The sequence below is a fragment of the Gigantopelta aegis genome, unplaced genomic scaffold (assembly GCF_016097555.1).
Source record: "Gigantopelta aegis isolate Gae_Host unplaced genomic scaffold, Gae_host_genome ctg4717_pilon_pilon, whole genome shotgun sequence".
In the NCBI taxonomy this organism is placed as follows: domain Eukaryota; kingdom Metazoa; phylum Mollusca; class Gastropoda; order Neomphalida; family Peltospiridae; genus Gigantopelta; species Gigantopelta aegis.
Genome location: NW_024534005.1, coordinates 1 through 27,150, shown reverse-complemented (window position 1 = coordinate 27,150; position 27,150 = coordinate 1). Strand labels below are relative to the sequence as shown.

At 35.2% G+C, this 27,150-nt stretch overlaps 2 protein-coding genes and 3 pseudogenes across 2 annotated transcripts; 3 read left to right on the top strand and 2 right to left on the bottom strand.

Annotated features, from left to right (window-relative positions):
• Positions 1-214: 214 nt before the first annotated feature.
• LOC121392868 lies at positions 215-1,400 on the bottom strand (annotated as a pseudogene).
• A 160-nt stretch (positions 1,401-1,560) lies between these two features.
• On the top strand, positions 1,561-2,438 carry LOC121392872 (transmembrane protein 222-like). The gene is made up of 6 exons (XM_041523924.1): positions 1,561-1,658; positions 1,716-1,800; positions 1,910-1,941; positions 1,988-2,075; positions 2,143-2,273; positions 2,336-2,438. The coding sequence occupies exons 1-6, from the start codon at positions 1,561-1,563 to the stop codon at positions 2,436-2,438; spliced, it is 537 nt and encodes a 178-aa protein (XP_041379858.1).
• A 257-nt stretch (positions 2,439-2,695) lies between these two features.
• LOC121392871 (CCR4-NOT transcription complex subunit 6-like) lies at positions 2,696-3,151 on the top strand. The gene has a single exon (XM_041523923.1). It carries the CDS (start codon positions 2,696-2,698, stop codon positions 3,149-3,151), a length of 456 nt encoding a protein of 151 aa, XP_041379857.1.
• A 1,126-nt stretch (positions 3,152-4,277) lies between these two features.
• Positions 4,278-5,903, top strand: LOC121392870 (annotated as a pseudogene).
• Positions 5,904-13,832: 7,929 nt separating this feature from the next.
• LOC121392869 lies at positions 13,833-26,343 on the bottom strand (annotated as a pseudogene).
• Between the last annotated feature and the right edge of the window lie 807 nt (positions 26,344-27,150).

The following is a 27,150-nucleotide window of genomic DNA, read 5'->3' as shown; positions in this document are numbered from 1 at the left end:
TATTTAGATTACATGCTGTCACAAGGATACTAGGACCAAATTTTGCTGCCAAAAGTGGACCTATCTCTGGGAAAAAAGTTTGCAGTATAGGTCCAATTTTAACTAGGAACAAATTTGCCCATGACAGTACCATAAAGATTGTAATTATAAGAATCTTAAAAGGTTGCTAGGGAAAATTGAAATGTACAAATAGCTAGGAATTTTTATTTAGTACATCTTTGACAAATTGTGGCAGTACAAAGGAGGCTCTATGGATTTCACTGTTGTAATATCGTAGATCCCATCTGCTTGACTTCTTCTTCTGTTAATTGACGTAATGGCTCCTGAAATATAGTGTCCTAAAAGAGACAGATTTATAACACAGACATGACCTCTTTGTCTAGATTTGCTAACCTTGTTTTACTAGCTAGAAAAAAAACCAATTTGCCCTGAAGGATAGCTTGGTATTGTTGTATAAGCATACTTGACAACTGGATACAAGGAATAGATGCTGTTTAAACACGATTCAATGAAAGCCAGCTCTAGCCATACACACTCTCCTAATAAATTTATTTATGCACTGCTACAGTTAAAAAATGCATTACCTTGACAACATAAAATTCCATCAGGTTTCAAAGAGTTCTTAACTTTTTCATAGTATGGTTTTTCAAATAGGGGCTCTGCTGGTGAAGTTGGTCCTATAGAAGAAAAATGATAGGTGATAAATACTTTATTTACTATTATGAGGTCCTGATATTACCAAGAGGATCTGAGGAGTCAGTAATGATGACATCAAACTTTCCTATGTGTTTCTCCAAAAATTTTATTCCATCTTCTATGTGTACTGTAAGTTTTGGAGATGAAAATCCTATAGATAATTTTGGAAGATATTTTTTTGATACTTCCATAACACGCTATAATAATGGAGAGATGAAAAAGTGAGTAAAAAATAATTCTGTTTTAATTGATTTCACTTACCTCATCAATTTCACAGAGATGAATCTCTTCAACTTCAGGATGCTTGCAAACTTCTCTTACTACACCACCATCTCCCCTCCTACTATCAGTACCTAGGAGGGAGAGAGAGAGTATCCAAGGAGCTCATGTCGTACTAACTGTCTTTGGATTGGGATGTGAGAAAAATGGTAAATGAGTGATCATCTCTTGATAGGAAAATTCATCTCTCTCTGTACACTGTATGATACCATCAAGAACTAGTACATTACCGTATGATTTACTAAGACAATTTACTTAATAAGCTTAATATTATGTTGAATATAATTAAATACCTTTTAAACACCAAAATGTCCTGATATATGGCTTTTTTCTCTGTGTAAAACTTCTTCAACCTGAAGACAAAAGCTTTGCCCAGGCCATTCTTTATTGAGCTCAGAAAACCAACCAGATGCAAGCGCATTCATGTTACACGTGGACGTTTACGGAGGTAAACGGAATCATTCTGAAATTTGTATAGAAATGAAATGGAAGAAAATTTAATTATTCTCAACTCCGTATACTCTATCATTAAGTGGGTAGGGGTTAAAGGGTTAAAATAGAATTGTTTGCTGTTGATTGCTGACAATGAAAAAGAAGATGGATGTTGAATTTAGAGGTACAGTAGACCCTGCTAGAAACCGCTACCCTTACTGCATAGTATGGACACCTCTCCCGATCATTACGTAAGACAATCCTAGCTGAGTTCTTCTGTTGAACAAGTGTTCTTCTTACTTATCTAGCTGGATTTTTCCATTCATTGGTCATATGGGCATTTGTACTTCTGCTGGTGTTATAAGAGACTTTGCAGGACCTTACTATGTCTCAGTATGAGTAATAGATGGATGGATAGTATGTAATATAATGTATATCTGAATTTATTAAGTGATAGGCGGATGTGACAATTAGACAAGTTTTTATTTTTTTATTATCTCAGGAAGATGAAATGGGATTTGGAAATCCAACCATGTAAGTTATTAAGTAGTTAGTATTTTAATTTCGGACTACCTCTTAGGTATTGGCAAATGTCCCCAAGTACTGCTGAGTTATCTTCTTGGGATAGTGCTGTACACCAAGCATCAGAGGAATATTCTAAAAGAATGGTATATTGAATTTTTATCTTAGTATCATTATGATCCCTCCTCTCTCTCTCTCCCTCTCTGTCCTTAGCATAATCTATTTTGTGACAACTGTCACTCACATGTTGCTAGAGCATTAAATCTTATGCAATATAACAAATCAACTTCTTGGAATATGTACAAATTGGGTTTTCTCATGGTCATCAAAGGAAAGTTTGTTGGGTAAGTCACCTGCTCTAGTTATTGTTTTAATAACATTGACTATTAAATTCTATTATTTTTAGTGTTTCTGGATTTTTAAAGACATGGCTACCATTTATTGTACTTTGTATATTGGTGCTGATTGTCGTTACTATAGCAACAGTAGTTAGCAAGACAACTACGTAAAAATAGAGCACATTTTAAATACACAGCTTTATATTGTTATTTTAATAAAATTGTGTCTGTTTGTTAAATGATTCTAATAATCCGAATTGATTGCCACACCTAAAAATAATATTGAAATGCGACTCTTGAAAAAGAGGCAATAACAAAGTGTGAATATGGTGGCCAATTTGAGACCTTCCTGGGCTCTGAGAGAGGCGTATCACACTCTTTGAGATTTGGAGAGCCTGTTAGAGAATTCTAAATATCACTTGAACACTATGACGACGGAAGAAGATGGTAGACACAAAAAATGTGTTTGGACAGGTCTAGAAGTGAGGGGTCCTATCAAGAACCTCAGTCCTGTCTTATGGACATTCACTCATTTGACCACACTTTATCTCAATGACAACAATTTACAGAGAATTCCCCCAGACATTGTGCAGCTGACCAACTTAATTCACTTGGATTTATCGGGTAATAAGCTACGTAGCTTGCCAGCTGAGCTTGGTGACATGTTACAACTGCGAGAACTCTTACTTAACAACAATTCCTTGAGAATTCTACCATGTGAACTGGGAAGATTGTTTCTCTTACAAATGTTAGGGATTTCAGGGAACCCTTTGTCCCCAGAAATTCTTAACATGGCTGCTGAACCTCAAGGTACATCAAAGCTCTTGACCTTCCTTTTGGAGAACTTGACAGGTGAGATTTGTAGTCATATTGCTACCATGTGATAATGTGATATTCTAAATACTTAATAATTTATTAATTTTCAGTTTGTCCATGTCCTTCTGTCATGTGATTGTTATATGATTCCTACATACATACATACATACATACATACATATATATATATATATATATATATATATATATATACTATTGTATCAGTAATCCATTTATTTTCAGTATGTCCTTATCCTTCTGTCATGTGATTGTCATGTGATTCTTACATGTATATACTATTGTATCAATAGTCCATTTATTTTCAGTGTGTCCTCGTCCTCCTGAAAGAGAATGGGTTCAATTGTTGCCGTTGCAAAGATCAAGACAAACTGGTGTGTTATGTATATACTCAACTGTAGTAGTTGACTAACAGCTGTTGTGCTCTGTGTTGATTAAAATTCCACATTTCAATTGTTATGACATTGCTACTTTAGTTTGCAGCTGTAGTATACTATAAGTTAATCTAATGTACCAGTAGTCTAATAGACAATCCAATGTACCACTAGTCCAATAGATAATCCAATGTACCAGTAGTCCAATAGATAATCCAATTTATCAGTAGTCAATAGATAATCCAATGTACCAGTAGTCCAATAGATAATCCAATGTACCAGTAGTCCAATAGATAATCCAATGTTCCAGTAGTCTAACAATGTACCAGTAGTCCAATAGATAATCCAATGTACCAGTAGTCCAATAGATAATCCAATTACTAGTAGTCCAATAGATAATCCAATGTACCAGTAGTCCAATAGATAATCCAATGTACCAGTAGTCCAATAGATAGTCCAATGTACCAGTAGTCCAATAGATAGTCCAATGTACCAGTAGTCCAATAGATAATCCAATTACTAGTAGTCCAATAGATAATCCAATGTACCAGTAGTCCAACAATGTACCAGTAGTCCAATAGACAATCCAATGTACCAGTAGTCCAATAGATAATCCAATTACTAGTAGTCCAATAGATAATCCAATGTACCAATAGTCCAATGGATTATCTAGCATAGTTATTGTCTCGTGGCATCATAAGTCCTTTGAAATGCAATACAAAATTTGATCTGCTATCATCTTTGGTAGACAATTGAATAGTATTTTATGTGGCTTTCTTTTTCCTTCATAGCTTCTTATACAGTTATGTCATACAATATCCTTTGTGATCACTATGTCACTCCATCAAGATATGGGTACTGTCCACGTTGGGCTCTCTCTTGGGAGTACAGAAGGGGACATTATTTTAAAAGAGATCATACAAAGTTCTGCAGATATAATTGCACTCCAGGTATTATAATTTAGAGCCACTTCAGTATAATACTCAATTGTTAAAATTAGCACTATTACTGATGTTCACTAGTCTAGAGGTTATTAATGGTAGCTATCCTAGGTCACTGTGGTAAGTACTGATGTTCACTAGTCTAAAGTTTACAAATGATAGCTATCCTAGGTCACTGTGGTAAGTACTGATGTTCACTAGTCTAGAGCTTACTAATGATAGCTGTCCTAGTTCACTGTGGTAAGTACTGATGTTCACTAGTCTAGAGGTTATTAATGGTAGCTATCCTAGGTCACTGTGGTAAGTACTGATGTTCACTAGTCTAGAGGGTAGCTATGCTAGGTTTATTATGATAATTGTTGTTACATGATGGTAAATTACTATGATAAATCATTGTTTATTATAGGAGGTGGAGACTGATCAATTTTATATGTTCTTTCTTCCTGAATTAAAAAGAGTAGGCTATGATGGTATCTTTAGTCCAAAATCAAGAGCAAAAACAATGGGACAAATGGAAAGAAAAAGCTGTCGATGGCTGTGCCATCTTCTTCAACAAATTAAAGTAAGTTCATATCTTGTTTCTAACAATAGTGTCAACTTACCACGTATATATTATATTAATCAGTCCATCTGTTTGTCTATCAATAATATAATTAGTAATGATTACTTAATAAATTAACATTCTAACAACAACCTTTTGTAAACAAATTGTTTATTTAATAGATTCAGTTTAGTTGAGCAATATCTTATTGAGTTTAACCAGCTGGCTATGTCATATGCTGAAGGCTCAGAAGCCATGCTAAATCGTGTCATGATACGAGACAATATTGGACTGGCAGCCCTCTTAGAACTAAAGGACCCATCTCTTAGTGGATTGCCATCTGTTCCACACCACATTCTTGTTACTAACGCCCACATACACTGGGATCCTGAATACTGTGACGTAAAACTCATTCAAACCATCATGTTTCTAAATGAGCTGGAAACTATCCTATTATCGGCACAGAGTGAAAAAGGGATTGGCGTTAAAACCCACACACCAGGTCTACCAGGAATCCCCATGATCCTTTGTGGAGACTTTAATTCACTACCAGAATCTGGTGTTGTTGAGTATTTCACTAAAGGACGTATTTCTACTGATCACAGTGACTTTCTCGAGTATAATTATGATCGTTTCTTTGAGACCACTATAAGATCTACATCTACAGTACGTTCTCCCACAGGAAAACCAGAATTAAGACATCCCTTTCAGATAAAGAGTGCATACAGCAAAAACCATGCACAGTATACCAATTATACATATGACTTTAGAGGAATTATTGATTATATTTTTTACAGCGGTGACTTTTTCCAGCCAGTGGGACTTATGGGCGGAGTCAGTAACGAGTGGTTGAAGACTTATAAAGTGATTGGTTGTCCTCATCCCACATTTCCCCTCAGATCATTTTCCACTTTTATGTGAATTGGAACTCATTTCCCATCACTAGCAAGTCAAAAGAGTTAAATGACATTTATTTCTCTTCCTAATGTTTTAAACTTAACATTACTATGCTGTGCTGCGTCACTGTAAGCCTTTACTAGGATAGGATTTTGTCGGGTGTCGACATTTCTTTTTGCTATATTTCCTCCCCTTTTTTCTGGAGCTGGTCCCTCCTACTTTGAATTCTATCTTTCAATTCAACTATTTTTTTCTCTCTCTCCTGATTATCTTCAACACATAAATTTCCATTAAAATATCAAGAAACTGGATATGCACCACCTGTTAATTGCATGAAATTTTTGATTTATTAGGTCGTACATTTTTACAAGTTTATACTAATTTATTTTGTTAACAGTATTAATTGAACATTCACAGCAACAATATAATAAATGGAAAATGCGCAAAAAAAAATGGGTGTGGCTCATTCTTGGTCTCTTTGTAATCTCACTTTGCAAGCCTTCCTTTGATTTTATGTGGAGTTTTGTTAAGTACTTTGATGTAACCAATAGGATCAACAAACTTGAGGTCAGCATGACCGAGAGATTTCTGTGTCATTTCATCATACATGACCTGTACAAGGAGGAAGTATTATTTGTTTTATATAATACACACAAAATAACAGTAATATTCAATCAATCATAGTTGTTGGTCACTGTACAAGGAGATAGTGCCAAGTGCTCAGGAGTGAATTTAAATACATTGTAATAATTATAATATTATAAATAAAATACATATAATATTATTACACTTTCTTTATCTATCATAGACTGTTATATATGATACAATGCTAGTACAAGTCTTAGATAACCACAACACACTACAGCATTAAAACAAACAAAACTGTTTACTTGATGATACTCTTATCATATTTGACTAGTTGCTATAGGTGATTTATTTACCTCAACATAAGCTATCTCTCCAAATTGCTCGAAATATTCTTTCAGAGCATATTCGTCAACATCATACTCAAGTCCTCGAACAACTAGATGACTATCAGCCATGATACTTCTTCTAGTTACTATAGGAGGATGTTAATTTTTAATAATAGCAATTATTGGAAGTCTGCTTAAAAGATAATACCTATGGCGCAGAAAAAAAAATCTGTTATAGAGATCACGTTGTATTTGTGCCTGTTCACTTATTTCACAATTTCAATAGAAGAAAGGTGTTTAATTTTTCCAGTGTAAACAATAGTTTACTAAACAGGAATAGACTATCAGTGGGTTTTTGTGAGTTATCATTTGGCAACAAGACATCTGGTTTATTGCGTAATGTAAAGGTGATAAACATAATTATGTACTTCAACATCAGTGTCAACTATACTAGCTAGCAGCTGTGAATGGCTTTCATGAATTTGTTACAAAGTGTATTTTATTATTTTCAAAAAGAACATGCATATATATATATATATATACATATATATATATAATAATAATAATAATAATATATATATATATATATATACATACAAATTATTATGAGCAATTATTATTGTTGCCAGAACTATACATTACTTATAAAAACGATTATTACTAGTCTGATAACTACTATAGTGTTGCTGATGATCACTTGTAGTATATTGTTGAGGTCTGCCTGAACTATCAGTTTGATAAGCGTAATATTGAGTAGCAGGAACATATGCAGTTGCATGGGTGGAGCTAGGTTGCTGGAGCAACGAATAAGCGTACACTTGAGCAGGTGTGGTTTGATAAGCTGACATAGAAGATGATGATCTATAATCCATTTCTCGAGGACTAGATTTAATTCCCATTTTTGGTTCGGCAACACTGACATTTAAACGATGACCTCGGATAGTGTGGACAGACTTAGACATGGATTGAGCATCAAAACCATCCAAATAAGTCACAAACCCAAACCCACGATATGGTTTAGGAATGTAAACATCAGATAGTATTCCATACTGACTAAAATAGGTCTTCAGTTCTTCCACTGTTGTCTCGGGATCATTCGGTAAACAACCGATGAAAAATTTACAAGGTAAGTTGTTGGGACTCTAACATAAAGAAAGAAATGATATATGGATAGATCAGTAGAAAATGGATACATGGATTCAAAAATGGATACATGGTTACAAAAATGGATACATGGTTACAAAATAGAAATTGGTATATGGTCACAACTACAGACTTACTTTTCTGGGAGGACGAAGTTCACATCTTCGTCCTTTTATGGTGTGTGTCATGGCCATCACTCTGTCTTGAATGGAAGGGTCTTTAAACCTCAAGAACCCAAATCCACGAGACTGTTTGGTTTTATGATCACGTTTTATCTTTTAAGAAGAGAGAAGAGTGGATAAGTCAATGATAGGAGGAAGTCCTTACTTCTACTTGGTCCACCTCTCCATAATGTTGGAAATATTCACGTAATTCCTGTTCATCAATATCGTATCGTAGACCTAACACTATGAGATCACCAGAGGAGGCAGAATGTTGGTATCTTGGGTAAGACGGGGGAGATGGAGAACGACGAGGACTCTTTGATGAGTTAGAAGAGTAATAGTGATCATCATAATGACTTCGCTTTTGACCAGCTGGGAAAAAAACTAATAGTTAATTGTGTCTCGTGCTTATTAAATATTCATAGATATATAACAATACACCTTATTAAATATTCATAGCTAACAATTACTAATTGACAAACACATCTCTTTCCTGCCTATTCTCTCACCCATCCCTCCTGATTCTCGGCTACTCTCTCTGTCTCCTCTCTCTTGTTCTCGTTCCTTCTTCTCTTTCACTGACCAACACAACAACAAAGTAGTATTACCACCCCAGCCATCCGGGGGAGCACGTAGGATACCATCCGATATCCTAACCCCACGCCAGGAACCCGAGTCTGGGTTTCTGGACAAGAGACATATTATGTAAATCACACATGTAAATGACTGATACTGGGTGTGTAGATGATCTGCCATTTTATCTTACTTGTACTTTAGACCAGTGGCTCCTTCAAATTGTGATTGTAAAACAGACAACAAGAGGCTGCCATCTTCTTCAGTGGGCAGCTCGACAGTCAAGGCAGCTTCACCTTCCTCTCCATTACTCACGGTAACATATTCGGCCATGGTTTATTAAATATAGCTCCGCCTACATTAATAGTTATTGCTATTTATAACTACTAATAACTAGCTTGTCATGTGACACACCTCTCCTGAAAAGAAGGGCTAAACTTTGGACTTCTCCGTGCAGTCTAATACTACACTCTCCCTCTCGTTGGAAATTTTTTGAGGTAAAAACAAAAGAGCTCATTATCAAGTTACTATAAGCTGAGACACACTGATTGTAACTGTTGATTTTTTACTAATATGTTATTATTGTTTCCTGTTTTTAATTTCCTCTATGTAGAAAGTGCATTCGTTAATGTCAGTAGGCAGCTGCCAATAAATTCACAGTAACACAAATTTTCAAACTCCTACAAGTCAAAAGAGATCTCATTCAATATGTGAGTAATTGTATCATGTGATAGTCATGTGAGAGTCACATGCCTTGCCAAAAATAATGTTTTGTTGTTAATGTAATGGCTTCCTGTCAGTAGTGATCACCAATGATGTGTGTGTGTATACTATCTTTAAGTTTCAGACTACATACTTTAAAACTACCAACGAAAGTAAAAGTTGTAATTAGTGCTGTAGTGGGTGTGTTACCATGACAACCATTATGTTTTGGATAGACTAATTGATAAAAGACAAAGATAATACTTACATGTACATGTGACCATTTTATAATAATACATGATATATAGGTCGTATGGAACAGCTGGTGAAGATAGGGTGGAACAACTTAGGGGACAGGTTGATCAGGTAGGTGTGGCAATATAGACAACTTAATATATGTACAGTGTATTAGAAAATGTCATCTGTTGCATTGTTATCTAATTTATTATTGAAAAGCCCCACCCTCAATTTAAGTTGTAATATAAAGTACATGTACTATTTTTATTCCTATCCCTTGTTGTCCCCAAGATGTCCATTTGCTTATTGTTAGAAATGTTATGTGATAACTTTAGTCTAATTCCTTGGGCCACTTTTTGGGCTTACCGATCAGAATACACAAATCTATGACATCATTAGCAGATTAATTATATATATTATTATTAAAACAACATTAACAAACTGTAAAAGGAAAAGTTATATCAAGAGTAGTAAGTACTTGGAGTTGTCACAATTATTAACTAGTACTTACATTTTTTTGGAGCTATTAATCTCTGACTATTTTGTCCATGAATGATGTCACATATCACAATGCCAAGAAATTGGACTGAAGTGACCCAGATGTCCTTTCTTGCATTAAGTGAGTGGGTGGTACCTGGACATGAGCCTAAAACAGGTGTGTCTTTTCGTATGGCTTCTTGTGAATGTGGCTTTGTTAAGTAGGTGGGCATTAAGGTGGCACTATGTATTTCTATTTATAGTAATTGTATTATATGTAGTTGTGTTTCTATTTATAGTAATTGTATTATATGTAGTTGTGTTTCTATTTATAGTATATGTGTATTACTACATAGTTTGTGTTATATTAATAGTAATTGCATTACTATTAGTGTGTTTCTATTTATAGTACATTGTATTATATGTAGTTGTGTTTCTATTTATAGTCATTGTATTAGATTAGAAGACAGCTATAGTTTAGATATTAAACATATTGGGAAATATTATTAAATTGTTCATTTTTATGTCTTGTAATTATATCATGTGATATTTTAGTTAGCATGTTGCTGTTACAGGTTAAAGGTGTGATGCGTTCCAATATCAACAAAGTAGCTGAAAGGGGAGACAAACTTGATGATATTAGCGAAAGAGCTGGTATGGATGGATGAATGGATGGACTGTTAGATGAATGATATTATAATTAACTATTGTCTTTCTTTGTAGAATATCTTGGTCAAAATGCTGACCAGTTCCAAAGAACAGCTACAAGACTGAAGAGAAAACTTTGGTGCAAAATGTCAAGGTAAAGTGATCACTTACTAAAGTGAGAAGAATATTTTATCCTCTCTCTCTCTTTCTCTCTCTCTCTCCTCTCTCTCCTCTCTCTCTCTCTCTCTCTCTCTCTCTCCCCTCCCTCTAGCTTTGGATCATACTTATAATCATTATATTGGTGATACTACTTGTTATTATCAGTAAGTCACAAACAAGATGTTACAAATATAATATTGTGTTGCTCTTTACCTTAGTTATAATTGTCATTGCAGTAGAGACAAACAAAAAAAGGAATTAAAGCAGTCCCAATGGATTATGTCGTGCATATATTGTTATGTCGTCCTGTTTTGCCACTTGTATACAAACTATAATAACATCTAGTTAATTAACTATTGTTTTATAGTCTTATTGTGTGAACCAGCTGTTGTCTATTGGATTTTAATTTAAAATGATTACCAAATCAATATTACTTAAATGAATAAATGGTTGCGTTTGAGTCTGAGACTTTTAAAGTTTAGATTTGAGAACGGAATTATGGAACAGAAATATACAGATCTCAATTAAGCCACCAAAATACCACGTGTGAATTCACACCCCTTATCAGTTATTGTTTTCCAGAAAGAATTCGAAATATTTTCTATATATCCCGTAAATGGGGAAAACTTAAGAGTTGTGAAGACGAGAGAGCACAGAGGAAACGAGGAGAATAGCAACAGAAAGATATGTAAGTATGCCGTTCCTGCGATCTGACGACATCTTTACATAAAATTAATAATGACTTTGCAAGCATAATGCGTACTATAACGTATTGTGTAGCTGTGGCCATTTTTAGATAGCATTTATTAGAAATAGTTGTGTGTGTGTTTTGTTTGTGCATATATAGTTCAATGACAGTGACTATACAGTTTAGTTATGTGCAAATATTAGGGCAACGTATGGAACAGCACCAGATGAGGATCGAGTTGGTCAGCTCCGAGGTCAAGTTGATCAGGTGATGTTAGGACTGTCAGTCATTTGTCTACATGATTTTTGCTTTGAAGTATACCTCTTGAATTTTATTAACATGTTGTGACAAATGCTGTTTATGTTAGATTGTTAATTTTGTAGGTTAAAAATGTAATGAGAAACAATATTGACAAGGTCACTGCGAGAGGTGAACAATTGGATGACCTTGGAGAAAAAGCAGGTATTGTATGTGTGTGTGTGTGTATGCGTAAGTATGTGTGCGTGTGTGTGTTTCTGTGGTGACTACATGGAAGCTTGTGTTTATGACAACTTAAGTGGATAATTACTATAACTAAACAAGGTAGTTATGTGACTAATAGTTATAACATTAATAGTATACTTGGCGCTATGAGTCCATGGATGTATGGATGAACAATGGACAGATGAATGAATGGAAAGGTGGATCAATGGATGGATAGATAAATGAATTTGAACACTGGATTAATTAACATGTGACATATTAATATGATTTATATAAGTTCATGTTAATAAGAATTCCTTACATTATAATCGAGAACCAATTGATAATTTACTATAAGAGACTATACTAGTTTGTTGTCCTAAGGTAGGACATGTTTATTTCTAGTATATCCTTGCTATGGCTAATATAAACACAAGTATATGTGTTCTCGTCAATTTGTTGTTTCTTTTTGACAGTATTCTATTTGTTGATATTCTATTTCTATAGAATGTCTTGATCAAAATGCTAAGTTGTTTTTAGAAAAGAGCTGTCAAACTTAAGAAAAAATTAAGGTGTCAGCATATTAAGGTAATACTCATTGTTACTATGGTTGCTATAGTTACGGTGTTGAATTGGAATGTGGTAAAAATTAATTAATATTAATTTAATTATACACTTTGGATAATAATTCTTCAATTGTAATTTATTGCAATGGTAAATGTTTAAAAGTAATTAAACATTAATTGAGCTAGCTAATTGAATTGTAAAGTTACAAATAACATTTTGAAAAATCACTCATTCTATAAGGAACATTTCAAACATTCCAATAAATCACTCATTCTCTTGTATACATCTCAAGATCAATGCTTAGTTTCTCTCAAATCAGGGTAACGTTGTATTTAGTTAGGTAAACTTTACTTGTACCATAATATGATGAGGTAACCATAGTAACAGTAATAATAAGTATTGACAAATATCCCTGCTATAATGATATTGATACTGATTGAAGAATATGATAACAGTAAGACATTGTCATTGGTAAATCTCGTTCAATATTATTTTTTTCTTTCTTTCTAGTTATGGCTTATTTTAATATGCATATTAGCAGTGATTGTATTGATTATAGCCGGTAAGTAATCACATGATGCTCACATGATCATTGATTATGCTAAATAATTGTTCGTTTATTGACGTCAGCCCTTCCCTGATCTCTGTAATAATACCATTGCTGACATATGTTCTAGACTAATAAAATTATTTCTTTTCTAAATATAGGCATAATAGCAGCTGTCATTTTTGGAATCAAAAAATAACTCTAATGACAAACAACAGTCCACAAATTACTCATCAACAAATTATTATTAATTATAAATTTCCACAAGACTTAACTCTAATGACAAACAGTCAAATTATTAATTATAAATTTCCACAAGACTAATCCTTCTTGCATATCAAAATTTTTAATGTAATTTTTTTAAATTTCATTTTAAAAACTAGTAAACAAAATACATAAATTGATTATTGTTTAAAAATCACACACTATATATTGAAAGATTACCAGAAGGGGCACCATCCAATATAACATTGACACAGGTTCTCGTGACTACTGGCCTGCTCAATGAGTAATTGTACTTGACGTTCAACTGTGATCATTTTCTCATGACGGAAATCATTGCCTAGAAAATGGAGATAACAATAAATATGAATGGTGGTGGATGGATGGACAGCTAGATGATAAGAGAATGGATGTATAAAGACAAGATCGATGGATAACATTGGACTTATAGTACAAGGAACTTCTAATAAACCTGTTAATTTTTGTCGCACTTTTCAATAATTGCCAAGGCTTTGCGATTCAACTCTTCAGGATGATATTGTTGAGATTCTGGTACATCAACTCCAGGTTGAGGAAATACACCTACTACAATTAAAGAATTATGAACACAATACAACATAGAAATGGTAAGTATTACATTTACCAGATGTACTGTTGGTTGGCCACGGTAATAGTACTATCAGCTGTAGATTTAGTTTTAGATTTGGCATTATCTAAAATGATAAATTAACATCCATTGTACCCAGTCAATCCATTTATCATCCATCCATCCATCTATTCCTTTTTATATATCCATTACCATCCATAAGTCTCCAATTCAGTAGTGGGTCATAGACAAAGGCTTCCAACACAGCCATCACACTATCTTTATTGTCTCGTAAAACCCTCATAACCGAACAACATGTACGCCGGAAGTTACCCTCAATTCCTGTTACCTGGAAAGTCAAAATAAACATTAACATAACAAAGATTGGTTGCATACCTCCATAGCATGTGTTAACATTCTTGTCAATCTAAATGGGATCTTCTCTGGAAACTTTTCTCGTGTCATGGCTACTTCAAAACAGTCCCCAAAATCAATATGAAGTATCCTGCCAGTGAGTCTGTCTAACATGAGATTACTGGGATGTCTAATGGAGAGAGAGATAGAATATATCCTTGATATATCATACTACAGTACCTGTCACCTAGACCTAAGATGTAGCCAACCATTGACATTACAGCCAGAGATCGTGTATAATTAGTTCGTCGATCAAACCACACCTATTATCATAGGTATTTAAACTAATTAATTATTCATAATATAGGGGTTCCCCTGACCTCTGAGCTAGGACTTTTGAGCCATAACACTTTAGCCAGATCATCTCCAGTAGTACTGTTAATAGCTTGTTCAAAGACTTCTACTTTCTGCATTACATGAGATGGTCATAGTCTGAAGAAGTCTAGAGAGAGAGAGGAGAGAGAGAGAGGAGAGAGGGAGAGAGAGAGAGAGAGAGAGAGAGAGAGAGAGAGAGAGAGAGAGGAGGGAGAGAGAGAGAAGAGAGAGAGAGAGAGAGAGAAGAAGAGAGAGAGAGAGAGAGAGGGAGGGAGGGAGGAAGGGAGAGAGAGATACTATCTTTTGGCCTCTTCTCATTTACCTGCAACATTATCGATGTTCTTATTTAACATAATCTTTTTCTTGTCTCTGTAGTCGCGAATAAGAGCATGAATTGTGTCACAATGAGGTACCCAACCAATGAGACCGAGTTAGGAGAGAGAGGAATAACTGAGTAACGTTGGATACTGGTAAAGAAAAAGAATCATTTGAGATAAAGTGAGAGAAGGAGGATTAAAGAGAGAAGAGAGGAACAGAGTCTTTATCACCTGAGATGTCTCTTAAAGGTTTCGGGATCATTATCCAGGAGAGTATTGACTAAACCAAACAGCTGCATACTCTCTCATCTTGACGTAAATCTTCATGGGCCTTTGAGTAGGAACATATAACTATGTCCATCACTACCTGGAGACAGAAAAAAACAAATAACATTTTTGTTTGTTTACTGTTGAGCAAAACATACCTTCCATTACAAGTTTTCTAGGTCGTTGTTTCGAAGTGATCACATTTAATGATGATGATACTGATTTATATGTATTTATAGGACTGTGTTGGTTCATAGCTACCAGGAACTGCCAACTCTAAATCTTTAGAGGCTAACAACCGAGGAGACACATACTGCAATTCTAGAGTAGTGAGCTGTAACAGATAAATAGATTGATTAAATAAAACAGACAGACAGGAAGAGAGAGAGAGAGAGAGAGAGAGATAAAGACACTTTTCTCACTTGTGGTAGCTGTTTAGATATTCTTCTGAACACGTGATAATAGAGTTCCCAGGCTTGAGTAAGACCTTAACATTATTACTAGTTTGATATTTTTTTACACCCATTCTGACGCCTCAGCCAAATCACGTCCATAAGCCTGGAAATGGATAAGGGGGATAAATAGGATATGATTCAATTGAATGGATAGATGATGAAGGTGGATATAGGATATGATTCAATTGAATGGATAGATAGACAGATGAATAGGATGAATTACATGATTAAAGGAGATTTCTTTGAGCGTTTCCGGTCCTTTCTCTAGCTTTAAATGAAGGGGTCTAACACTTTAAACATTCCTTGAACATTATGTTCACACAAAATACATCCTATATAAAAGAAATGTGTATTAGATTAGACAACAATCACCCCCTTCTCTCACACACACACAAACACACAACAACACAGACCTAGAAGCATCTTCCAATGCCTCATGCCACTGTTCATGCCACAATATGGCACTCTAATCAGTTCTTCAGACACCATACACAGCTTGTTGAACGAGTGCACTGCTATGCTCACGAAGATTACTTAATACCATTTGTGCAGCCTCACGTCCTTACAGTACTTTGACTTTTAAGCAGCAACAGTAAGTGGATAGATGAGCGCCTATAAAGAAGGGGATGTACCCATAATTATTGATATCTAATTAAATTAGAATGAGCATGTGCTAAAGTGATTGTGTGATTGTGGGTGTGCAGTGTACGTGGTTGGAATTACCTGAGGGTGATGTCTTTCCCATCATCAGTTAGTAGCTCCGTGGATCAATTTAGATACCAGACGACGAGGAGAATCAATACGAGCAATGAGTTGGGGAATAACCTAGATGTACAGTGCGTAATTAGATGTACATGTGTGTAATTAGATGGTATATAAACTTATCAGGAAACGATTAGGAGATTCTATTTTAATTAGGTTCATGATGTGCAGGATAAACAATAAGCTGCATAATTAGTTTATGATGTAAAGCCCAAATAAATGCCGCGAGAAATGATAGTTTGTTTGTTGTATTTATGTACCGGGAATAACTTTGTTTAATATCAATCTTATCCTTTTTACTATCTTTGTGATAAACTATTTGTGTTTCTTTGGAAAAATATGTTATTCTATATAGGATATTATATGTTACGATAAAATGACCTCCTGACAGGTACAGGGCAGGGTCATAGATATACTTGATAGAGTAATTTAGCATGTGCCAAATTATAAGTTGTGTATAACAATATACATGTACATGTGATGATGTATAGGTATGAGGGAGTTTGGGTATGGACTGTTGATGGTATATGGGTATGAATGAGGGAGTTTAGGAAGGAGACTGTTTTAACTGATGTATGGGTGTAAAGGAGTTTAGGAATGAGACTGTTGTTGACAAACCTGTAGCCAATTTTCAATGTCCACAGTTTAATTACATCTACTAATGAATCATAGACTTCTGACATGTGTCCATAGTCAAACCACAAGTCAAGAGCCTAAATGGATGAATAGATAAATAGATGGATGGGGAAGACAGATACCTCAGAGTATCTTGTAGTGAGTTTTCCAGATGAGAGAGAGATCGAACGAAGTACAGAAACCTTGGAAGCATTGCTTGCATAACGGACAGCTACTGACTTATCAGTTTCTTGTGGTGGTTCAAGAGGTGCACTAACAGAGGTACCAGAGGAAGGAGGGAAAGTATCCCAATATCGCCAGGAACCAGGCAAACTTGGACTTTCTGCTGCGGCTTTGGTCTTGCTTTAGTACTTGTCTTTGTTGTAAGAGAGCTTCGAAAGTTCATGAATGCCCAGCATGCCAAGCTTTGTACCATTGCCTGTCAAATTCAGTCGCTAAATGGTAATAATGAAGTATTGAGGCTATTGAAGCAGATGACAAGGAGGTGTGGTCCATGTTTAACTCGCCTGCCAATCACCCAGTTTCAAATAACATCTATACAAGTGAATGAAGAGGAATGATTAATTAATAATTAATGTTATGGAAAGTAGTGGGTAATACTAGCCAATAGTTGTTTGGTTTCTGATGTTGTTTGTTGTCCTGACTCATCAGGTTGAAGTATGTTAACAAAACGACTAAGTAGATCAAAAGCCTCTTTTTGAAGATTAGCATGCCATTATGTTTCATGTATGCTAGTGTCACCTAAATGGTAAATTAGATAGATTTGATTACACACAGAGATGTTTATCATTAAAACACCTGAGGGTATTTAGTGGAGAAAGGCTCATCTTCACTACAGTCTGGTATCATTGGTCAATAAGTAAGAAGGGTCCGTTCGGAGGAGGGCCAATTTGCCACTCTTTTGCGACAGATTGAGGCAAACTTGATCCATCCTCGCAGTTCCTCTTGTTGTGTAAACACGAGTGAGCGTACTTGAAGTATTCTAGCCACATCCAATCCATATTGCGCTGACATCCCTGTAATTATAGTCATAATAACAATAATCCATTCGCTCATCAAATGTATTTTATCAACCCATTCATTAATCTTACCAATAGTCATTCCACCATGTCTGTTGGAGTTGTTTCTTTCTCTCTGGTCTTACAAGACATTGAGTTAATCTCCTCTAGTTCTGAGAGGAGTTGGACGGCTCACACATAGATGATAACTCCGACTGTAAGACTCTCCAACTAAAGCAGTCATTTCAGCATCAAGAGAACTTCTAGCTTTATCATAAACGGAAAATAAAAATAAGTTCTTTTGTAATGGAAAAAATTATTACAAGGTAATCTCTCAATATGATTTCTACAATATTTATAAAGTAAATTTTAATTTTGAACGATGATCAAGTAAAATTTCCAATGATCATACCATAATTTTTATACATTATATAGACATGTTTTATATAGGTCTTTGTATCATTATTACATTACTGACTTACTTTTCTGAGCCTCTGAAAATTGGTTCTCGTGAATATTGAGAAGGGCTGATAAAACGAGCCATCAAATTTGGAGTTCCTTTGGTATACATCGTACGTATTCTTCCAGACTTTTCCATTGACCAACCCCCAAGCAGCAGCTGTTGCCATTACAGACATTTTCTGTCTGACGAATATCATCATCACCCATGGCCACATATCATTAGCTATCTCATAGAGACTCAACGACTCCTAGAGAGAAGAGAGATATGACAACTTCTTTCATTAATACTTACCATTCTCCTAGAGGGCATGAAGACACCTCATTCTACCAAGAGCTATTTTGATGTCATCAGGTCGCTGGTACTGGGGCTTACTTTGATAAAGATGCAAGGCAGCTTCCCAATCATTGAGACTCTCATACCATTCTTCTTGGACTTTCTGGAATGAGCATAGAATAATTAAACCATTAATTACAGTTATAAAACATCTGTGTTCGCTAGACACATCTACCAACTGAAAATATTACAACTTAAAACTTTATCTCTCCTCTGCCTCCATTCTATTTCTTCAACTTACAAAGTCTCCTTGATGGCGGTCTTTAGCATAAACCAATACACCGACAGCTGCATCAGGTGTTGAAGTTTATTGTTGATAGCAATTAATGATTCTAATAATTTAGGAGTTACACCACGATGGAAATCTTCCTCTTTATAATGCAATGCTTTAGCATAAGCTCGACAATTCATAGCACACTCCCCCAATAGCTCCGGACTAAGTGGGAGGCGACCCTAGAATAATAGATGTAATTAAAATATACACATGTAATTATAATTAAAGGCTATTAGAGGAGGCGCCAGGGTAATGGACTAGTTCCCAATAACATAGTAGATTAGTGTCATATTGATATTTATCAAGATGACATTAGTCTACACATTGTATTGTAACAGGTTAATTAACTTACCGTGGCTTCTTCACAATGTTCCATAAATTCCGCGCAAATTAAGAATTGTCTGGGTAATCTCGGAATGCTATCACGAGTGAGTGCCTGCTTTAAATTTACTACTAAATCTTCTTGATGCACTGATCTAGGTAAGAGATATTCCAGTTATTGTGTTCATTACAAATCACTCCTTACTTTAGTTCCATCCAACAAGATACAAATGCCAGCATTAAATAATTCCCCAGAGCTAGTGTGTTGTATGCTTGAGCTAAAGCCCGAGCAACAGGAACGTAATGAGGGGGAAGGGCTTTCTTTTAGTAACTCCACCCCTAATCGCCGTAACCATTCCACCAGTCTTCCTTTGATACTCGACCTGCTGCACTCCAGGCCTAATAAGTATTACATAATGGATAAAAGTACTATTTTTTAGTAACACATACTATAATTAGTACAGATGTAGTGGTTACTTTATCTAGTCAATGCATTAACTTCAACTGGAAACTTCTTAAAAGAAACAGCCTCTATTTCTGCTGAGTCATCTTCATGGTTTGTGTTGCTTCTTTGATTTCAATTGACGGTCAACATCATCATCTGGAGTAAGTGGTTCATCCTAATTTTAGAAGGTGGAGTCATGCTCAATGAATATTGAATAAGGATGTTCTAGCCTAGCACCTGTACACATCTTAATAATCATGTTTTCTTTGTACTATTCTATTGTATATTAAATGCTGTAACCATAGCAATGAATAGGTACATGTACATGTCTTGTTATTGTGGCTATGAATATTTAATAAGCGGGGATAATACCTTCAATAGTCTACATAATAACAGTTCATAAGAGGGGTGGGAATAACGATGCTTTGTCCAGCACCTGTTTGTGTGAAAAAAGAGTTAGTATACAAAATCATGTTATTTCCTTAAATGATTTTGTAAAGTCTTACTTTTTTCACCAATAGCAATAAAGATTTTGTAACGTGAACCCAACTGTTCATTAAAGAACAATGACCTCCATAGCAGGAGGACGAAGTTCAGCACAAGTATCTGGAGAAAGAGAGAGAGAGAATATAAGATACAAGTAGAAACATACCAGTACATCTACAATAGCATGAATGATTTGAGAGGAGTAGTCAGTAAAAATCTAATGTAGCACTAAGCTTCTCAATAGTCTAGAGCTGTCCTGAGAGAGAGAGAGATTTTAAAAACGCATTCTTCATTAAATAACTTACTTTCGAACATCTACAGGATACTGGTAGTATGAAAAACTTAACAATAGGGGTACCAACAAATGAAGATAATCGTCTAAACTTGCACCGGGCATATTGTAAAGCACTTAACATCTAAAAACGAAAAAACTGACTCATAAAATTTATCATCGTCTTTTTATACTTTCTGTGTAACAAGTTTCTGTGGGCTATCATCCCGTGCATAAAGAGACGTAGGACAGGTTGTACCATAGGGGGGAGATAAATTTTGTGAGTTCATCCCCCATAGCTATAATTATCTTCTCAACTAACGGATTATGGTAGTTGAATAGGACTGTCAGGTCGCCCAGAATTCTTAAGGGTTAACAAATAATTTTAACTATCAATATCAAAAATCACTATTTTTGAATGCTTCTCCACAAATTAAACACTATGAATTAAATTTGATTTTCAATATAGTTAACTTAATTTTGGAGTACACATCAATTTTAATAACTTCCTCATTGATTATAAAAACACAATAAAAATGACTATTCTATCTCAGTATCTAAAAGAGCATTTAAATTAATTATTTTACATTTATCATGAAATAGTTCAATACACTTACTCTGACAAAGCAGAATAGATATGGGGCATATAATCTCTCCCTGCATGTTGTTTAATGATTGATACAATCTGTCCTAGTTGTTTGAACAAAAAACTCTCTCATTGATTTCTCACATGTTGTGATAAATTGAGAAATGGTGGCATCACCTAGCATGTAGGGAAAAAACCATTAAAACCTGGCTATCCTCAATGATAGGCCACACCCACATGTGGTAGGTAGGGTACACTCTTCATTCCTAAGCTTTGAAAATAAAGCCTAGGGCCTGTATAGCCATTATGTGATGTTGTGAGAGAGACTGGTCTTTGAGTCCTCATAAGAGCACTTATTGCCCACAGCCGGATAGAAGTCATCAAGACTGCTACGGACCATTTGAACAAGAAGTCACTAGCTGTGTCAGGGATTCCTTGAGAGAGAGAGTAGAGAGATAGAGAGAGAGAGGAGAGAGAGAGAGAGAGAATAGCAAATTAACAGCAGTTGCTATCGTAAACAAATCATAGCAACCTGCACCAGTCTTTGAGGTTTTTATCCATTGGTTTTACTGATAGGCATACCCATTGTATTGCGATTGACTCCGCCCTTTTCTAACTTTGTGCTTATGGAGGATCAAGCGCTCCTAGGAGACCAAGTACTCGTATCACCTAGCAGAAAGAGACATGTCATATAATAGTAATTTAATTAAGGTACTAACCTCTCTTCTGATCCCTTGGGTCTGTTCAGTTTAAGAAAATTAAATAAAATGTCAACAAATTGGGGTACGTCAAAATATGGATCAATGACATATCTAAAAATGGAATGATAGTATACTAGTAATATACTAATAATATACCATTATTTGTATAGGTAATTACAAGCAGGTTACCAATAGTGTACTGATAACAAAATAAGGTAGTTTACTAAAAGTATACTAATAAATATACCGATATTTGTATAGGTAGCATCAAGCAGTTTTAATAATAATGTAATGATAACTAAATAGAGTAGTTTTACTATATTATTATTTTAATAGTAATAATTGATACAAGGCATTTATTGTTAATTAGAATTGTAAATTTTGACTTGCCCCCCCCCAGTTGCCACGTGATAGTGGCTGGCTTCTGGTGATAGTCGGCTGACTTTACGAGGTGAAAAATCGATTTTTGTTATCTGCTCGAAGGTGTGCAATTTAAAGTATGCGAAAGGTATGCCATTCAAAACTGTATGAGTTTTATAGTTTGGGACTTTCTCCGTAGCGCTAGAGAGCCAAATTTTATATATAAAATGGCGATTTGGCAAGCTGAATGATTGGTGCAAGTCCCCTGTGGATAGCCGTAAAAGGCAAAGTTATTCACAGTTCTGGGTGGCTTTCTCAACTCGGACAGAGTATAATAGTATACTGAACATACTGTAACTTCATACTCACCCCAGTGTTTTCACAAGCTGACAAAAAGTCCACAGGCAAACAACCTAGAAATGAAGACCATATTAAAAAAATAGATTCAACTGACATTATATAAGTTACTTCTCTCTTTGGAAGTGAGCTTGCATCTTGTAACATCCCATAATAATAGGACAAAATCTGTTACCCACGGTTCTCAAACCCATACAAGCTACCTGAGCTAGTTTCACCTATTGAGCCATTATATTAATTGTAACATTAGGATTGGTTTACCAGTTTCCTTAAGTTTAGGAATCAAAAAACCTGAATTTAATGAAATAAATATACAAATGTATTGAATATCATAGCAGATATCGAACAGAGTAATATAAATTGTCAATAAGGAATGTTATACTTTAAGACTAGGTTCTTGGTAAGGTTTTACGAGACGTAGGAGAATTGGCTATAGATGTCCCAGTAATCTAGCACTTGTTCTTTGTTAGTCCAAATTCCACTATATTCTAATTCCAGTAAAATCTTTATGAAAGAGATAGAGTCGGGAAAGAAAATAAGGATTGTGTCTACATGTATCAATACTTTCCTCAATGTAGGCTTACATAAGCTGGATTAAGATTGCTCAGTAGACCAAATAGTACACCTTGCTAATTCTCTAATGCGAAATACCTAAATGAGATCACATGATTATCAGATGATAGTCACATGATGTACCCTATCATATATAGCAACAAAAAGAGAGGTAAGATTTTTCAGCTGAGCTAAATGAGTGTCAAATTTCTCATCAAGGAACAACAAACACACACTCACGAACTCTTCATTGCAGGAAGGAAATGGATGGATAGATAAATGGATGAATGGGTAAATGGACATATGGATTGATTAGATGGATCAATGGACACACAGTGTCAGTAATTCCGACAGTTAATAATTTTCTAACACTTCCGCTACAAACTTGTGCAGATGAGCGACAAACTGGGACTAAATGGTGTTGTAAAATTGTTGGAGGAAGAAGAGCTGGTACCAAGAGAGCTGTACATGTTTTAACAGCCTCTAATCTTATACTCTTATGCTCTGAAGATAAATACCATGGTCAGTACAACTCTGACTAGTGAAGAGGCAAGTGAGCTAAGGGGAGAGAGAGAGAGAGAGAGAGAGAGAGGAGAGAGATGATAGATTAATGATGACTATAAATACCTCAAAGTTAAAAAGAAACCCAGTGTCTGTAGAGCTGTGTGATGTTTCCAATATCAGATTCTGGAAGAGGACCAGGACACATTCCTAAAATACAAAAAAAGAACACTTTATCATACACACACAAAAGTCAATCAGATTACTATAGGCATTCTCAATGTCATCCAATAAGACTTATGTTACACAATTTAAAACTCAATAGATGTCATATTTGACACAATAATAATGACCCAGCATTACCTGATGAAGTACCGGTCACTGGCTTAGGAGCACCAGGGTGTTTGAATTGTTTGATGCAAAAGAACATATACAACAATTTGAGAAGCCACTAGATTGAATGATGATGAATGGATGAATCTAGTAGAATTATTAATATGGTCATCTTATGGGACCAATCTCTCTTGTACCTTGTATATCTTCCTGTAAAGATGGTATTTCTTAGCAAGTACTTTGAGAGCATTGTCAATTCCAAACTCAGACCCGCAGTCCAAAAAGTTGATCTAATATGGGTTCTGATCTCTTCTTCAATATTGGGTCCAATGCTCGTGCCTAACATATTATACACAAAAAGACAGCAGGATCAGGAGTTACTAAATTACGACTGTAAGTTCTAAAAAGAAAGCATGATAAATCGATCCCACACAATCTGTCTATTAATTTATAGATTCATCCTCCCCACAATCCATCTGCCATCTACAATCCATCTGTCATCCACACATCCATCTGTCCACTCATTCCTTCGTCTTACTTTCCGCTAAGATGCTTTGCTAGGTGGTAAGTTTGTCTTAACCATTTGTATAACAGGTTGTAGGTCCATTTCTGTCAGGTAGTATACAAGCACCATTTGTCGAATGCTCGAAAGGGCAAGGGACGCTCCTTATCTCTCCGAAGGACAATCAGCATCACGTAATCTAATCTACACACCATCATGTAACTAGAGGGTTCAATAATGAAAATTCAGTACAAAGGGTTCCTAGCGCTACATTCAAAACAGCAGCTGTAATAAAAATAATCTAACAACAAAAACTCTCTTAATTGTATACAAACAAATATACACTAACACAATATCTGATGTAATAAAGGCTGATATTTACTTTAAAGCAAAATAGTTCAGATTGAGTGCAGCAATACGAGGAAGAAGTAACAAAATGTTTTGTATATAACACCACTACGACTATTTTTGTTCTTCATGGACTAAACGACAAACCTAATGAACAATGAAACACATCAGTGACAAACTGCATGAGCTGATAACTAGTATATGGGACCCATTTGTCATCCATCCATACCCATCTGTCCAACCATGTATCCCAATTGTCCGTTCATCTGTCCATCTGTAAACCCAATCCATTCAAACATCCTTAATCAATTATAAACCTCATCAAACTGCTTATTCATTGTATTGTTGGGACATATCTTGGACGGTTGAAACTTCTGATCAGCTCTTTCCCCCATACCCCCATACCCGAGGGCCCAAAACCAGGAAATCTTCTAATCCAAGCAGTAGTTGTAGTAGGACCCCAAAACTTATATAAAATCTTAACCTAATATACTACATATTTATCTACCATCTTGATTTCTTCAACTTGTGAGAGAGCCATTGTCTTGTTATTCCAGATGAGTCAAATCAACGAAAGCAAGTCCTAAAATGTTTGTCACTTTTTCTTGTTCTTCAAGTAACTCTCTCACGAACACTCTGACAAGAATAGAGAAATGGATAGATTAGACAGAAAAAAATGGATGGGACAGACAACTAACTTCTGTTTGGGAAAGCACAGTTCCTAATCAAATCATTTAATTATTAAGAGAGATCCATGAAGTGCGATCATATCTACTGAGATTACTTGACTTCTCTTTGGGAAACCTCCCACGCTACTGCTGCTGCTGCCCCACTACTATCAAACAAGACCCAGTACAGCTTCTTTATAACGAGCTAAGACCAAAAAATTCAAAATAATAAATTTAACACTAACAAAAGGCTGACCTCATAATACCGAGAATTAATGTCTCTTTGTTTTCCTCTCTGCTACAAGTCTTAAACATGCTTTAAGAGCTAAGACTGCTTTCTCTCTTATTAGAGGTGAGAGAGAGAAAGAGAGATGATAATTCAATCATTTTCATTACACACTACATACTCTTGGGTCTGAAACTGCCATAAAATATTGTAAAAAACTTGTTGAAACTGTCTGTAAAGAGAGTAGGGTGTATGTACAGCCAAGTTCTCTCAAAATCAATACAGCCTGCTATATTTTTGTTCTCAATTTCCTCCCAACCATTCAAGAGCTCGCTTGATCTCAAATTGCAACATATTTCTACAAATGAAAAAACAAATAAATCATACCAGCTGCAACTTAAGGAGTGAATGAATGGAACAGCGAAGAGATATAGTGTACATGTATTGTTTATTTACCTGCAGTATAAGTTCTTCGACAAAGCCAAGCTGCCGATGGCCTTAGCAACCATTTCAGTCAACGAGACATCAGCATGTGGTAATGATGGCCCTCAAGTAGTGGGCAAAAACGGCCTAGACGGAGTTACGTTCCCCTCTACAGCTACCCAAACTAAATAGAATAGTTTAAAAAGTAATATCACCAGTGAATGGTCAAGTTCGCCGTTAAGGAGTTTATAAAGAACACCAGCTGATAAAGTGTTGTAAACTATGTATACATTAGTCAAATGAGACTCGATTGGTCAGACACAGTACAACAGTACCAACAACTTTCTTATCAACATAAAATTTGTATTCTACGGACAGATGGTACTAATCATATTCAAAGTCAGTTACTTTGCACCTGGACTTTAAATACATAGTTCCTTAGTTCAGACTTAATTAATTAAGTTAGTAAAAATTGAACTATTTTTCATTTCAACTTCATTTACCCCCTCTGGTCATTCCTTGTTTGTTTTTAGGATCATTTTGTTAATACGTTTTTTGGCTTGGAAAAGTGTACTTAAGATTGAGTAGTTGTGGGGGCTTAAATAGAAAGACCCAAAACGAATTTTTGTCACCACAAAGAAAGAACCAAATAGCAAGGGATCCGCCTTTTCGTGGAATTAGGGTTAGCAATTATTGGTAAAGTGATTTATTTTCGTCCAATGTGATGGATCATAGTTGGTAATTCGTAATTCAGTCTGAAAAAACGCTGCAAATCACGAGGGCTTAAGAGAATCTCGTTCGCTTTCAAATTTGGAGAAAAGACAATACAACCCAAGTTCAAATGAATAGGTAAGAGCTTTGAATTTCAAGGAACAGTACACTTTCCGGTATTC

Coding starts and splice junctions, on each gene's coding strand:
- LOC121392872 (XM_041523924.1), top strand. CDS start 1,561: ATGAAAAAGAAGATGGATGTTGAATTTAGAGGTACAGTAGACCCTGCT. Junction 1,801..1,909: donor CAGGACCTTACTATGTCTCA/GTATGAGTAATA, acceptor TTATTATCTCAG/GAAGATGAAATGGGATTTGG. Junction 2,274..2,335: donor ATCAAAGGAAAGTTTGTTGG/GTAAGTCACCTG, acceptor TATTATTTTTAG/TGTTTCTGGATTTTTAAAGA.
- LOC121392871 (XM_041523923.1), top strand. CDS start 2,696: ATGACGACGGAAGAAGATGGTAGACACAAAAAATGTGTTTGGACAGGT.